This window comes from Amblyomma americanum, chromosome 3 (assembly GCF_052857255.1).
Source record: "Amblyomma americanum isolate KBUSLIRL-KWMA chromosome 3, ASM5285725v1, whole genome shotgun sequence".
NCBI lineage: Eukaryota > Metazoa > Arthropoda > Arachnida > Ixodida > Ixodidae > Amblyomma > Amblyomma americanum.
In genome coordinates, this window is record NC_135499.1 from 185,062,095 (window position 1) to 185,077,962 (window position 15,868).

General features: G+C 49.2%; 1 protein-coding gene across 1 annotated transcript in view; it reads right to left on the minus strand.

Annotated features, from left to right (window-relative positions):
- Positions 1-15,868, minus strand: part of LOC144125626 (uncharacterized) — a 210,576-nt gene that overhangs the window by 35,222 nt on the left and 159,486 nt on the right. The window contains exons 12-13 of the mRNA XM_077659194.1: positions 14,901-15,116; positions 10,724-10,912 (exon numbers count right to left, since the gene is read on the minus strand). Coding sequence (XP_077515320.1) covers positions 10,724-10,912; positions 14,901-15,116 — 405 coding nt within the window. The remainder of the gene's footprint in view (positions 1-10,723; positions 10,913-14,900; positions 15,117-15,868) is intronic.

Here is a 15,868-nt window from a genome sequence, read left to right on the forward strand (position 1 = left end):
AACAGAAAAAAGCTAGTGAAAAGGAAGTACATTAAAGAGTTAGCGCTAAGAGGGAAAACAGAAGAATTCAGGATATTGCTGCAGAAGAGGTATTCAGCTTTAACTGAGGAAGACGATCTAATGTTCATACAATGAACAATCATCTGTCAGCTATCATTACTGAGTGCTTAGTAGAAGTAGGCGGTAGGACAGTTCGACTAAATACCGACAAGCTATCTCCGGAGACTAAAGATCTGATTAAGAAACGTCAAAGCGTGAAGGCGTCTAACCCTACAGACAGAACAGAACTAGCAGAGCTATCGAAGCTAATAAATAAACGGAAGGTAGCCGACATAAGGAAGTTCAATATGGAGATGATCTAGCATGCTCTAAAGAACGGAGGTAGCCTGAAAGCGGTGAAGAGGAAACTAGGCATAGGCAAGACCAGATGTATGCCTTAAGAGACAAGGACGGCAATGTCATTGGCAATATGGATAAGAAAGTTAAAGTAGCCGAAGAGTTGTACACAAATCTATAGCCATCTATCTACAGTAGCCAGCGTAATTAGAGCGTTAATGATAGTGACAGTAGCGCACAGAAATGCGCCATCCAGTCAATAACGAAGGAGGAAGTAAATAAAGCATTAGGAGTAATGCAAAAGGGAAAAGCTGCTAGTGAGGATCAGGTAACAGCAGATTTGCTGAAGGATGGAGGGGAGATTGAGCTAGAAAAACGAACCACACTGTATACGCAATGCCTTACGACCTCGACCGTACCAGAAGCATGGTAGAAGGCAAATACAATCATAATTCATAAAAAAAGACGACGCCAATGACTTAAAAAAGTAGACCGATCAGCTTACTGTCCGTTTGCTACAAGGTATTTACTAACGTATTCGCTAATAGAGTCAAGACAACATTAAACCTTAATAAACCAAATGATCAGGCAGGCTTTGGTAAAGTACATTCAATAATATATCATATTCGCACTATCCATCAGGTGATTGAGAAATGCGAAGAATATAATCTAACCGTATATATAGCCTTCATTGATGAGAAAGCATTTGAGTCAGTGGAAACCTCAGCAGTTATACAGGCATTTAGGAATCGGGGTGTAGAAGAGCCTTATTTCGAAATGCTTGAATAGTCCCCTATAAATCAGGAATAAAATTCCAGCAAGGAAGAACGTCAGGCAAGGAGACGCGATCTGGCCAATGCTATTCACCGCATGTTTACAGGAGGTATTCCGAGGCCTGAATTGGGAACAGTTGGCGATAAGAGTTAATGGAGAATACCTAAATAATCTGCGATTCGCTGATGACATTGCCTTGCTGAGTCACTCAGTAGATGAACTGGAAATCATGATCAATGAGTTAGACAAACAGAGCAGAAAGGTGGGTCTAAAAATTAACATGCAGAAAACCAAAGTAATGTTCAACAGTAAGGGAACAGCAGTTCACAATTCGCAGCGAGGTGACGCAAGTGGTAAAGCATCCTTAGAACAGGTAGTGGCAACTGATCCGGATAATGAGAGGGAAGTAACTAAAAGGATGAAAATGGGGTGGAGAGCATATGGCAGGCTCTCTCAGATGATGAAAAGCAGCTTGCCAATTTCCTTCAAGAGAAAAGTGTACAACAGCTGTATCTTATCAGTACTAACCTACGGAGGAGAAACGTGGAGGCTAACGAAAAAGGTTCAGCTTAAGTTAAAGACAACGCAGCGGGCCATGGAAATAAAAGTGATAGGTGTGACGTTAAGAGACCGAAAGCGGGCAGAGTGGGTGAGGGAACAAACGCGGGTTAATGACATCCTAGTCGAAATCAAGAGGAAGAAATGGGCTTGGGCAGGGCATGTGATGCGAAAGCAAGATAACCGCTGGTCCTTAAGGGTAACGGAGTGGATTCCAAGACAAGGCAAGCGTAGCAGGGGGTTGCAGAAGGTTAGATGGGCGGATGAGATTAGGAATGTTGCTAGCATAGGGTGGGCGCAGCTGGCAAAGGGCAGGGTTAATTAGAGAGACATGGGAGAGCCCTTTGCCCTGCAGTGGGTGTAGTAAGCCTGATAGTGATGATGATGATGATGATGATTATGAAACCGGACCGAGCTGTCGCTAACGCATTCAGTGTCTAACTTCTTGATTTTAAAAGCTTCCAGGATTTCTCGCTCTATGATTTTCCTTGGCTGATGAATCTGACATCATTGAACAGGGGGTTACAGTCTTGACAACGGTGGCAAATTTTAGGCGGATTGGCTGTGCTATCCAGTTGTAGCGAGGTGCGGTGCTGTCTGAAGCGATCGTTGAAACATTGGCCAGTCTGGCCGATGTGGACCTTTCCACATGACATGAAGAAAGAGCATAAAAAGTTATTAGTACATTTTGTGAACGTACTCTGGTGCTTGACATTGCATTTCTTCTTTGTGCTCTTATTGGTGGAGATAAAGCCACACAGTGACAACCGTTTCGTGGGAGCAGAAAAGACAAGTCGCGTAAAATGTTAAAAAGGGTGCCACGAGATGCGGTGTCAACGTCCTTTCTGCTCCCACAAAACTGCCATCACTGTGTGCCTGTATCTTAGCCAGTGAGAACACAAACAAGAAATGCAATGACAAGCACCAGAGTGTGTTCACAAAATGTACTAATAATGCTGTATGGTCGCTCCCCGTGTCATGCGGAAACATCAACGTTGGCCAGACTGGCCAGTGTATTAACGACCGCTTAAAGGGACAGTGAGGAGAAATTGAAGTTCGCTTTTATCGATAGAATAGCAGCTCCTGATCACAAAAACGCCACTCTTACTGAAAACAAAGCTCTTGTAATGTAGAAAATAGCAAGAACCAAAATACAGGTGTCGCCGCCACAGGCCAATCTCGCAAGTACAAGCGTGATGACTTCCTAGGACAAGAGGCGCCACCTTGGAGGAATTTTGCTTACTTCATGAAAGCTACGAATCTCTGAGGCTGGCAAAGGAAGGTTGCGCACCGCACCGCTAGCCGTCAGAAATCACAGAGTCTGCGTTTACGTCACGTATCACGTCACTCCGTTCTGAGACGTCATAAGAGTTGCCGTGGCGTCATAAGAGTTCCCTGAGTTTGAATCAGAGCGGCGGGAAAAAATTTTATCTTCGAATCCAAATTTCTTTGAAATAAATGCATCTTTCGCGCCCGGACAAGCGGCAACAAAGCCATGAAATGCCGAACTATCAGATTTTGCTAACAAAAAAAATGATAGAGTTCTCAGTGTCCCTTTAAGACACGGCACTGCACCTCGCTACAACCGGATAACATAGCCAATCTGCCTAAAAAGTGCAACAGTTGTCAACACTGTATCAATGAAGTTAGATTGATCGGCCGCGGAAAAACACAAAGCGAGAAATCCTGGAAGCTTACAAAGTCAAAAAGGCACTCAATGCGTCAGCGACAGCTCGCGCCGGCTCACTTCAAGATAATCCCATTTCATTAATAGCACATACTTTGTCACGTTCAAGATAGAGCACCTGCACTTCAATGTCTCTGTAGGCGTCGCTGCTTACGCGCATGTGCACCCTGTTGCGTTGACAACTTTCACCAAGTAAACTTAAGTTGTGCTTCCAGCGTCGTCCAGCCTATTCCTTCTTCTTAATGCGTCCGTTTCTGCTGGTTGTTTCGTTATCTGATCCAGTAAGAAATTCTGTGACTTTGACCTGCTCCAGGGCCTCGATATCATGACCCTGCGTCGGATAACCTTGGTACAATCGTGCAGGCTTTAATACACAACCAACCACCAAAACACAACAGGACCAAAATGTAGCTGATATTTCCGCTGCGCAAACACAAAAAAGGGATTGCATATAAAGTTAATGCTCGTGCCTATTTAGCAAAATGGGTAACTACGCCCTGTAAGGTTTCTGGCGACAGCCGGTGGTCTGATTCAGCTGCGTGTTCGGCCAGGACACCTGCAGCCGGGGTCCCTGCACGGCGATAGGCATCTGGGTTCCCACGGCCGGTCCTCGCGAGGTTTATTGGATTCGAGACGGAGGACTCCACTGCCGTTTGTAAACCTTGTTCCCGGACGATCTACCGTGCGTCACGGAAGCAGTTAGCGACCGCCAGAACCGAGCAGGGGTGACTCACCCCTTCAACTATGCCTGCTCGCTGGCGCCTCGCCCATTCGGACTTCCCGTAAGACGTGTCCGGCTGGAGCGTGAGAACTGTCGTTCGGACGCGAAGACAACGCTCTCTCTGGTGGGGGCGATTGTCCAGCGGCACCCTCTTTCTCCGGCGAGGCATGTGACGGGGGCGTGTCCCTATGTGAAGTGGTGTGTGTGTACGACAACGCAAGTTAGGCCACGCCCAACCTGGCGAAGACTGCCTCGAACCTGGGGAATCCTAGGGACCGGACCCTTTTTAAACCGGACGACGAGTGCCGTGAAAAAGGAATCCTCGATCATCCTCAAATCTTCTCAGATCCTCCGACCTTCCCCCATCACCCTCCAATGGGTTCCAAAATCTTGTAAATAATGTAAAATAAACCCCCTGTACAGTTTCCTTCATAACCAAGTCCGACAACGTCATTCGGAGAAGGGACCTGCGGCGCTGAAAGAGTCAACTCACTCAAGGATCCCTCGTCCCCAACAACTGGTTGGCAGCAGCTGGGATGGACCGTGCGACATCGTGATTTCTCAACCGGTAAGCGTTTCGGCATTTTGCTATAGGATTCGCCAGGCTTCAGATTTTGAGAGAATAATCTAGAATCACTGGGAAGTGTATGTCAATTGAGAAAAGGTAATCTCACGACATTTTGAAGATAGCATTGCCAAAGCGGAGAAAGCATTGTCATGGACCTTATGACATTGTCAAAGTCGGACTTGCTGTTGTTATGCGAGGAACTGTCAATAGAAGTACAGGGAAAAATTACAAAACTTGAAATATGCAAGACAATTCAAAAGCACGTAGATGGCGATCAGCTGGCAGATACGTGGAATTTGGTACAGGAAGAAAAAAGAAAAAGGGAAGCGGGATGGGAAAAAGAGAAAGAACGGCAAAAGTGGGAAGCTGAAAAAGAAGAAAGAAATCTAAAGCGATTGCAGCTTGAAAGCGAAAATCGAAAAAAAGGCGACAGTACGAGAGCCGGGTCTCCTGAAAGAGCAAGCGATGTACAATCATATAGAATGAACAGATTCATGCAGCCCTATGAAAGTGGAAGGGACATAGGATTGTACCTGGGAAACTTTGAGAGAACTTGCGAAAGGGAGAACTTTGCTCGCAGTACATGGCCGCAATGGCTTCTGACACTCTTGCCATGTGAAGTAGCTGAAGTCATAGCGAGACTTAGCACACAAGACGCAGCTGACTACGAAAAAGTCAAAGCCAGCCTGCTAAAAAAGTACCGGCTGTCAGCCGAAGCTTTCCGACAGCGCTTCAGGAACGCAATGAAAAACGATAGCGAGGGCTATCCGGATTTCGCGTATGGACTAAAGACGAATCTGCTAGAGTGGCTAAAAGGAGCCGAGGTTTATGAAAGCCGAGACAAAATCACTGAGTGTTTTTGCCTTGAGCAATTTTACCGAAGCATTCCCCAAGTGGTGAAACTGTGGGTTCAAGACAGGGAAAAAGTCGACACAGTTGAAAGGGCCGCTGAGCTAGCAGAGGAGTACGTTTCGCGCAGAAGGTTGAGCACTGAAAAGGGTGCGTCACACGTTCGAAACGCGATGCGAGATAAAGGGCCTAGCAGAAAGACGCGAAGTGCTAGAAGTTCGGAGCAATCAGAGGCAACGAAGGTAGCGCCAGAAAAGTGTGAAGAACAGGCGAAGAGACAGGGAGCAGACAAAGCCGCGAAAAAAGAGTTTGAGGCTAGTAGGCCATTTCGTTGCTACAACTGCAATGGTGTCGGGCACTTTGCAGCCAAGTGTACAAAGCAACGTTTGGTGTTCTCGTGCGTCGAGGATAACGCCGAGAATCTAGAGCTCCTTAAGCCATACGTGCACGAGCTGCACGTTAACGGGAAACCGTGCAGGGTGCTTCGTGATAGCGCCGCGACGATGTACGTTGTCCACCCGTCTTACGTGTCAGTGGACGATTATACGGGAGAAGTCTCGTGGATAAAACAGGCAGTAGAAGAACACAGTGTATGCCTTCCCATAGCTAGAGTGATAATTTGTGGACCGTTTGGAGAGCTAATCACTGAGGCCGCAGTTTCGAAGGCCGTGCCACTTCAATATCCTTACCTCTTCTCGAATCGATCAGACCAATTGCTACGCGAGAGAGGCCAGAAACTCGGAAGCGGGGTGATACAAGCTTTGACAAGATCGAAAACTCGTCAGCTCGCATCTCAACTAAGTCAGATTCCCGAACCTCAGGTAGCCAGAGACGCACCAGCCAGCATATCGTTGCAATCAAATGAGGAGGGAAGTGAACCAACGAGGAATGAAAGCCAGACAGCTGACCGAGCAAATGAGCGACGAGGGACTTCAACCACTAAGTCGGTAGAGGAATCAGAAAACGCTGAAGGATCCGTTTTATCTCCAACATCGCGTAGTTTTGATCGCCTTCTGCAGGTGAACAGGGAGTCCCTAACAAAAGAACAGAAGCAGGATCCCACTTTGGAAAGACTGCACCTTACAGCTAAAGAGGGCATCGCGAGACGCAACATAACGATGCATGAGAAGGGAGGCTTACTATACCGACACTACCAGGACAGAAAAGGCAAAACATTTGATCAGCTGGTCGTGCCCGAAAAATACAGAGCGGACATTCTGAGTCTCTGCCACGGAAATGGCTGGGCAGGACATCTGGGAATCAATAAAACAAAGGAGCGTCTATTAATGGAATATTATTGGCCGGGTTGTTTCAAAGATGCAGAACGCTACGTAAAATCATGAGATGCGTGCCAGCGCGTGGGCAAGCCGGGAGAGACATGGAAGGCTCCACTGAGAATTGTTCCATTGATCTCGGAACCTTTCCGCCGGCTTGTAATAGACACAGTAGGCCCTTTGCCTAACACGAAATCAGGCTATAAGTACTTGCTTACTATGCTATGTCCCGCCACAAAATATCCCGAAGCAATTCCGTTGAAGGAGTTGAGCTCCACAGAAATAGTTGATGCCCTTTTGTTAGTGTTCGCGAGAATAGGATTTCCGGCCGAAATCCAAGCCGATCAGGCGACGGTCTTTACAAGCGCCTTGACGACCACATTCCTAGAAAGATGCGGAATAAAACTGTTGCACAGCTCGGTGTATCATCCGCAGTCCAACAGTGTAGAGAAATGGCATTCGGTGCTGAAGCAAGTGCTACGCGCTCTTTGTTATGAGCATAAAGCAGACTGGGAGGATTGTCTGCCGGCCACACTTTTCGCTTTACGAACAGTCCCCCACGAAGCTACGGGGTTTACGCCAGCAGAACTCGTGTACGGAAGAGCCCTCCGCTCTCCCCTCCGAATGCTGAGAGAAATGCGGGAAGGGACAGGAGAGAACCAGACAGTGGTTGAGTACGTGCTTAAGCTACTCGACCGCCTTAACAACACGAGGGAATTAGTAAATCGAAATATGAAAGCTGCCCAGGAGGCCGCCAAGGTCTTTTATGACAGAAACGCTCGCCTTCGAGGTTTCACCGCGGGCGATCGCGTGATGATCCTCCGGCCATCGAGAAAAAACAAGCTGGAAGTTCACTGGGATGGTCCAGTAGAAGTGTTGCAAAAACTTTCGGAGACGAATTACGCGCTAAGGGTTCCAGGCAGGGGAAAGCAGGAGAGAATCTATCATTGCAATCTGATGAAGCCGTTCGTGGAACGCAGCGGGATCGTGAATCTGACTCTAAATGAACCAGAAGAGCTGGACAGCGAGAGTCAGGGTTGGAATGGAGGTGCGGACGCTAGTGACAACGTGGAAACATTCTGGCTCACTCCGTGAATGCAGATTTCCTAAACGGGACACAGGTCGACACGCTAAAGCAGTTGTTGAGCGAATTCGCTGACCTATTTAGCAGTCGCCCGGGAAAGACACACCTCCTGACACACGAAATCGAGCTCACCTCTGATGAGCCAATACGGTCGAAACCCTACAGGGTATCACCGCGGCAAAAAGAAATAATGGACGCGGAAATTCAGCGCATGTTGGAGTTAGGGGTTGTAGAGCCAGCGGAAAGTGACTATACCTCACCGCTAATTCTTGTTGAGGCCCCAGGGAAAGATCCTCGTCCCTGCGTGGATTATAGAAAGCTTAATGCAATTACCAGGGATCAGCTATACCCAATTCCCAACATAGAAGAAAGGATAGAAAGGGTGAGCGGCGCGAAATTCATTTCCACCCTCGATCTCGTACGGGGATATTGGCAAGTTCCCCTCTCAGAAAGCGCGAGCAGGTATGCCGCTTTCATCTCCCCAGCGGGCACCTTTCGACCCTTAATGCTTAGTTTTGGGTTGAAGAATGCCCCCTACAGCTTCTCGAAACTCATGGACATCGTACTGAAGGACATGCAGTGCTTTGCACTTCCTTATTTAGACGATGTGGCAATTTTTTCGGAAACCTGGCAAGAGGATCTAGAACACCTAAAGACCATGTTTTCCAGTTTACGACAGGCTGGACTGACACTGAAGGCAGAAAAGTGTAGATTTGGTTGCGCACAGGTGACGTACTTGGGCCACGTTGTAGGCCAGGGAACTAGGAGCCCATCCGAGTTAAAGATTGCCCCGATCGCAGCATTTCCGCAACCACGGAGGAAAACGGCCATTCGCTCATTTTTGGAATTAGTTGGGTACTACCAGCGATATATTCCTAACTACTCACAGCGGGCTAGTCCCTTAACTGACGCCTTGCGAAAGGGAGCACCTACTAACGTAAGTTGGGATAACCAAAAAGAAAACGCCTTCAAAAGCCTGAAGGAAGCACTCGTGTCCCGACCCTTGCTCAGGACCCCTGACTATGGGAAAGAGTTCATAGTCCAGTGTGATGCCAGTGATAGAGGGCTGGGTGCTGTCTTAAGCCAAGATGGCTACGACCATGAAGAACACACAGTTCTGTACATCAGCCGCAAACTGACCAGTAGAGAGGAAGCGTACAGCGCTTCCGAAAAAGAGTGCGCGTGTTTAGTTTGGGCAGCGCAGAAGTTGTCGTGTTACCTGTACGGAGCAAAGTTTGTATTTGAGACTGACCATTGTCCTTTAACGTGGCTGCGACAGATGTCCCCCAAAAATGGTCGCTTGCTCAGATGGAGTCTGGCTCTCCAACAGTACAATTTCTCGGTGCGTTATAAGAAGGGGAAACTGCACGGAAATGCTGATGGCTTGAGCAGACTGATGTAAGCGGGAGAACTAAGAGGAATCTCCTCCTGTGTGAGTGTTTTTTTTTACTTTGTTCCGAGTAATCCGGCTGTGGCAGTTTCAAAAGGAGATGTTTCGCGCTCTGTCGGCACAACATTAACCCAAATTTTAACACAATTTTTTAAAAGTGTATTGTTGTCAATGGAAGAAGCCTGGTGATTCTTTGGCGAAGTCCGAGCACTTGCGGGTGGGGCAGTGCTTTGCTGTTTGGAACGTCCCACCTGCGCTTTCCTTTGTTGGTGGTGCTTTAGGTTCTGCCTTGGGGGCGATGATATTGCAATCCAGGGGACCAACACGGACGCCATCTCATCTCTTCCTGCCCAGCGGTTGTCAACGCTGGACATTCGAGATTTTTCGGGCCGCGGAGGAGCTGTAAGGTTTCTGGCGACAGCCGGTGGTCTGATTCAGCTGCGTATTCGGCCAGGACACCTGCAGCCGGGGTCCCTGCACGGCGATAGGCATCTGGGTTCCCACGGCCGGTCCTCGCGAGGTTTATTGGATTCGAGACGGAGGATTCCACTGCCGTTTGTAAACCTTGTTCCCGGACGATCTACCGTGCGGCACGGAGGCAGTTAGCGACCGCCAGAACCGAGCAGGGGTGACTCACCCCTTCAACTATGCCTGCTCGCCGGCGCCTCGCCCATTCGGACTTCCCGGAAGACGTGTCCGGCTGGAGCGTGAGAACTGCCGTTCGGACGCGAAGACAACGCTCTCTCTGGTGGGGGCGATTGTCCAGCGGCACCCTCTTTCTCCGGCGAGGCATGTGACGGGGGCGTGTCCCTATGTGAAGTGGTGTGTGTGTACGACAACGCAAGTTAGGCCACGCCCAACCTGGCGAAGACTGCCTCGAACCTGGGGAATCCTAGGGACCGGACCCTTTTTAAACCGGACGACGAGTGCCGTGAAAAAGGAATCCTCGATCATCCTCAGATCTTCTCAGATCCTCCGACCTTCCCCCATCACCCTCCAATGGGTTCCAAAATCTTGTAAATAATGTAAAATAAACCCCCTGTACAGTTTCCTTCATAACCAAGTCCGACAACGTCATTCGGAGAAGGGACCTGCGGCGCTGAAAGAGTCAACTCACTCAAGGATCCCTTGTCTCTAACAGCCCGTAAAATATGCCACTGCCTGCAAGCGATCAGCCCCAGGAAGTGCCCTCTGGGGCCGGTGTTGGCTGTTGGTTTAACACCTTGACTGGAGCGCCTTTGTACAAGTTTGAACAAGCCGTTGTGGTGTAGTGGGTTGTGGTTTGGATATATGAAGGAGACCACTTTGGGGGGGGGGGGGCTGTAGGAGGGGTCGGGGAAGTGGGCGGGCCATATTCATTTGATTACGCGCTACGCTTTGTGGGACGCGTAAAGCTTTAGCGCATAATCATGCACAACCGTCTTGGCCCCGTCCTCGCCCTCTTATACAATTCATTCCGCGACCACTAGACTAAATTCCTACCTGGTCCATACAAGCGAGCCTGCATTCCCGGAAGGATTTGAACCGGTTCACTCCAGCCGGGCAGGGTGGCGGCAGCTCCCATGTTTTGGATCGGCACTGTTGGCTCTCAGCGTCGAAGAAGAACTCATGGCGGCTGTCTGGGGTGCACGCCGCAAACTGCGCCTTTGCAGCGCATGGACCGCTTGGCTCCTGAAAGTGTAAACGTCGAGAGGCGATAAAAATGGGCTTAGGTTTTGCCTCCCAAAATCATCCTTTATTCTTGATCATATCAGCAGCATTTTTCTATGACACTAATTTAGTGACAATCCGATGGAATGACTCCTTAACAAGTTGTCGGCGTGAAGCAACATGCCGCGCCGCTCCGTTGCTGCCGCGGTTTTCGCCTACGTCGCCGCCGCCTACGTTCAGCTCTCTCTCGCCAGCGGTCCCAGTCGTGAAGCGCAAGAGCTGCGAATACTGGGTCTCTTTATTAATCAGCATCACAAGGCAGACACAACCCTTGCCAAACTCCGTAAATTCGGCGACCAGGTGGGCCGATTGGTTCGCCGCGTTTCCAACAAGCGAGGAGGATTGCGAAGTAAGGAGGCGGTGCGGCTCGCCCATGCCTTCGTAACTAGTCGAGTACTGTACTCGACTCCAAACCTCCGCTTACGGAAACATGACGAAGATTGTTCGGAGGTTGTACACAGTAAAATTTTCAAGAGCCCGCGACCTCCCGATCTACACTTACAACGCGCGACTGCTCGCGTTGGTGATGGTGAACACCTATCAGGAACTTCGCGAGGCGCATCTGGCTAACCAATACACGTGTCTCGCCCAGACCGTGTCCGGTCGCCGCCTCTTGGACCGGTTACACATCAAACATGACCCCAATACGATGGAACAGGTTCGAGTGCCCGAAAAGTGGAGATTCGCTCTCCACCTTCGACCCCTTCCGACTAAGATGAGCAAGGAGGACCGTAATGGCCGGCGCCAGGCACGGGCGGATGCCCTGCACCGCCACTATGGCTCAAAGAAACACGTCTTCTACATCGACATTGCAGGCCCCTACCACTCCAGGGGGGAATGGTACACGGTTGCAGTCATACACGAGGGAAAACAAGTGGGCCGCCTGTCGTTCAGAGAACCCGGCTCAACTCAGGTGGAGGAGGTAGCGATCGCCCTCGCAGCCTCCCATCCCGACTCTAAATTGATCTTCACAGACTCTCGCGGAGCCTGTCGTAACTTTGAGTTTGGTTGGATCACTCCACTTGCTCACCAAATTCTTCACCATAGTACTCACGACTGCGATCCAACTCATCGCTCAATCATATGGGTCCCCGGTCACCAAGGCATGCCGGGTAACGAAGCCGCCCATGAGGCAGCCCGCGCACTCACTTACCGGGCACCAGGCGTTCCTTGGGAGGACCTTAACCCAGACCACAGCCCTGTTCTTTCTTTTAAAGACATTACTGAGCACTATCGTGCTGAACACCGGTGCTACCCGGTTCCTATGAAAGGACTGGGTAAAGCTTGTGAACGAACTTTCCTTAGGCTCTTTACAAACAGCCTGCTGCGCCCGGCGGTTCTCAAGTACTTTGACTCTTCTGTTGATGACCGCTGCTCATTCTGTGAGGAGGTGGCCGACACCTTTCACATGGTTTGGGCATGCAGGCACAATCCTTCTCCCCCCACCATCACCCCTTCCCCTACACGAGAGGACTGGGAAGCGGCTCTGCTCGGCTGCCAGGAGCTATTGGCCCAACAGGCCCTGGTTCGGCGGACCTGCGCAGCGGTCAGGACTAACAGGGTCCCGGAATGAGGGACTCCGCCTTCTATTGTAATGGGCGAGACCCACTAGGGGCCTCTCCCCGAGTAGTAGTAGTAGAAACATTATTCATAGAAATATATGGTTGGGTCTCGGTGTAGAGCCACTCTTCACATCTTTTGATGTGGTCTGTGGCTCTTGTGGCAGGGCTGGAGCCCCTAGTCCAGGGCATCACTGAGTCTTGCCGCCAGGTAGCCTTTCCGGACCAGTCCTGCCTGGACCGTCGGATCCTCGCTGGAAAGCATCCTCTCCCACTGCTCCGCACTCGGGACTGTTTATTGCAGCCGCATTTGCTTTCTTTCCACACCACGTTGTGTAAATTAACGTGGCTTTGTCCTCGCACCACGGGCATTTGCTGCTATATAGACCTGGGTGGATCTTGCTTAGCTTGTTTAGATTCGAGAAAGTTCCCGTTTGTAGCTGTCTCCAATAGACCGCTTCCTGCTGGTGGAGATTTTTGTGAGGTGGGGGGTATCTAATCCTGACCCCCTTATAGTAATTCAGAATTTCTGAGTATCCTAAGGGCACTGGTTCCGCGTCAGGCTGCTCGAGGCTGGTTTGGTTGGAGGCTCGGTTTGTGAGCTCTCGACCTCTCCTATCCGCCTCGGCATTCCCTGCGATGCCTGCGTGTCCCGGTACCCACATTATTATGTGTTGCAACTGTTTTTCCTTCGGCAGTAATTTGGCTGTCTTTAGGATGTGGAGCGCTGCCCCCCCCCCCTATTTTGCCATTCATGAAGTTTCTGCACGCTGTTTGCGAGTCTGTTAGAATTATTAGGGACCTTTGAGCACGGTAGCCCTCTGCCGCCGCTAGGGCAATGGCAGCCTCTTCGGCCTCCTCAATCGTGTCATCCCTGATAGTTGCGCTGGCTCTCTGTAAACATAGATGAATAAAAAGCTTTTCACCACCACCACCAACACACCTGAACCGCGCCCGTAAAGGAAGAAAAATGAGATGAAAATTGGTTTTAAGGAAAGCAAATTACGCCTGTCTCACATATCTCGGTGGACACCCGAACCGTGCCGTAAGCGAAGGAAAATGAAAGTTGGTGTTAAGGAAAGGAAATGACGCCTGTCTCATAATGCGCCATTTCCTTCCCCCCAAACCAATTTCTTTTTCAATTTGGCTTTCTGAAATTATCTGCACGGTTTGCGCGTCGTTTGGAACCGGATTTGGTTCCATATCTCCTCATACAACGAGCAATAATACAGTTGTAAATATCACCGAAGCTATTTAAATATATACTGTCTTGCGTGAGCGCTTTTATTGTCGTTTCGAAGAAAGCAAGATGTTTAACAAAAAAAAGATTAGTGTGGATTAGCTCAGCTAATCCAGGATATACAAAGCGAAAGATGTCGGCGTTCACTGTGTTCATTGGCGTTGGCGTTGACAATGTTCTAGACGGCGATGGCTTTGAACAAAGGAAGAGCGCATAACTGGCTCCCTGTATATGCGGACGCCTCATTCGTGCTTTGATACATGTGGCGGTGGTGAGAGAGAAAGAGAGATGTGGCCTGAATGCATTAGCGCTGACACCTGTGGCTTGGTGCTACTAGTTGCGCATGCGCAGTAGTGACTAGGAAGCGAGAGAGAAATATCCGCGGCGAGCGCGCGTTGTGACGTCATGTGCCTCCTCGGAGCACCGCCACAGCGAAATCGCAAGTTCGCGGCCACTAAAGCTTTCGCTTTAAAAAATGCCTACTAATGTGTGTGTGTCAGTATGGCTATCTGTGGAAACCGCCAGTCGCTCGCCCACTAACGTAGCCACGGAGATCCAGATTCTTGCCCAGAGATAAACCAACAGGAATTTCTTTTTAATTTTTTTTCCGAAAGTATCACTTATTTGCTGCTTTTTTGACAACAAAATAGTTTCTCAAAACTAAAATAACAAGTGTATCGCAATAATCCTACATCAATATTTCCGCGCTCCTGTTTAGGTTATGCAGGAAAAAAAACATTAACGTTCTGTCTTCCCTGGGTTTTATAATAAACGGGCAAATTTAACAAAAAAATTCATTTCGAGATATTGAGGTTTATAGACAAAGAACATGTTATTTCATTTTGGCTCAGTTACAGGATGCACTGAAGGAGATGTTTAAAAGCCCCCCCCCCCCCCCCAGCCATGTAGTATTCAATACAATCAGTTTGTCGTCTCTTTGTTTGTTGTTTTGCTTGCCTTGGCTTGTTTTATAATCCGAATGATAGAAGAATTAGAAGAATTATGATAGAAGAATAGAATTATGATAGAAGGTCCTGTCAACTAGGCTGATAGTCGCCGACCACAGCTACAAGGCGCTTACGAAGAAGCCATGCAATAGTAAAAGCGTGTACGAGTCGCTTCTAAAAGAAGGCGGTGAACAGCTTCCCACCTCATAAGAAGGTAAAACCTGCGGAGAGTCCATCTGGCCAGTGACGTTGTCGGGCGCGTCCGAATCACTGTAGTCCACCGTCGTAGCTTCGGTGGTGGAAGCACGCACGGCAGTCTTCGTCTGGACGCGCTCGGTGGGCTGCAGGATGCGTGCCTTCACGCTCACCTGGCTGGCCGCTTCGTCCTCGTCGTCGACCACAGTCACCACGGCAGGCTCCTGCGACCGGAAAAACGAGCCCCTCATTTCCCTACCCTTCTCTGCTCTGTACCTTTATGGCGGTTTTGACGTCATAGGTGGCATAAGAGAGTTCTCGCACAGCTCCCGCTCTCACCGTTCGATCATGTTCCACGTCACACTCGCGGTAGTTCAGGGCGTACTACGTCCGCCGCTATAGTGAAAACTCTCAAGGTTAAGTTACATGCAACATATATATCCTAGAAAGTGAACATCTGACAGCCGCCGCCGTAGCTCAGTTGGTAGAGCATCGGAAGCGAAATTCGAAATTCTTGCATTCAGATCACACAGGCGGCATGTGGTTGTCCATAATGCTTTTTAACTAAATTGTCTTTTAGCCACAAAGCAAATACAAAACTCATTTCCCATTGACTAACAGCACAAATGAAAGAAAAACATTTCCTTGTGCTCTTCTTGGATTCAGTGACCGTTGGCTTCCTTCACATAGTTTGTTGAAATCTTAAATTGCTTTGAAAAATGTGCGGTGTATGGTTTATGGGGTATAACGTCCCAAAACGACTCAGGCTATGAGGGATGCCGTAGTGAAGGATACCAGAAATTTTGGCCACCCGGGGTTCGTTAACGGGCACTGACGTCGCACAGTACACGGGCCTCTGGAATTTAAGTATGAAAATTGGTTTTGATGAAAGGAAATGGCGCAGTAACTGTCTCACATATCACGGTGGACACACACGAACCGTGTCGCAAGAGAAGGGATAAAGGAAGGAGTGAAA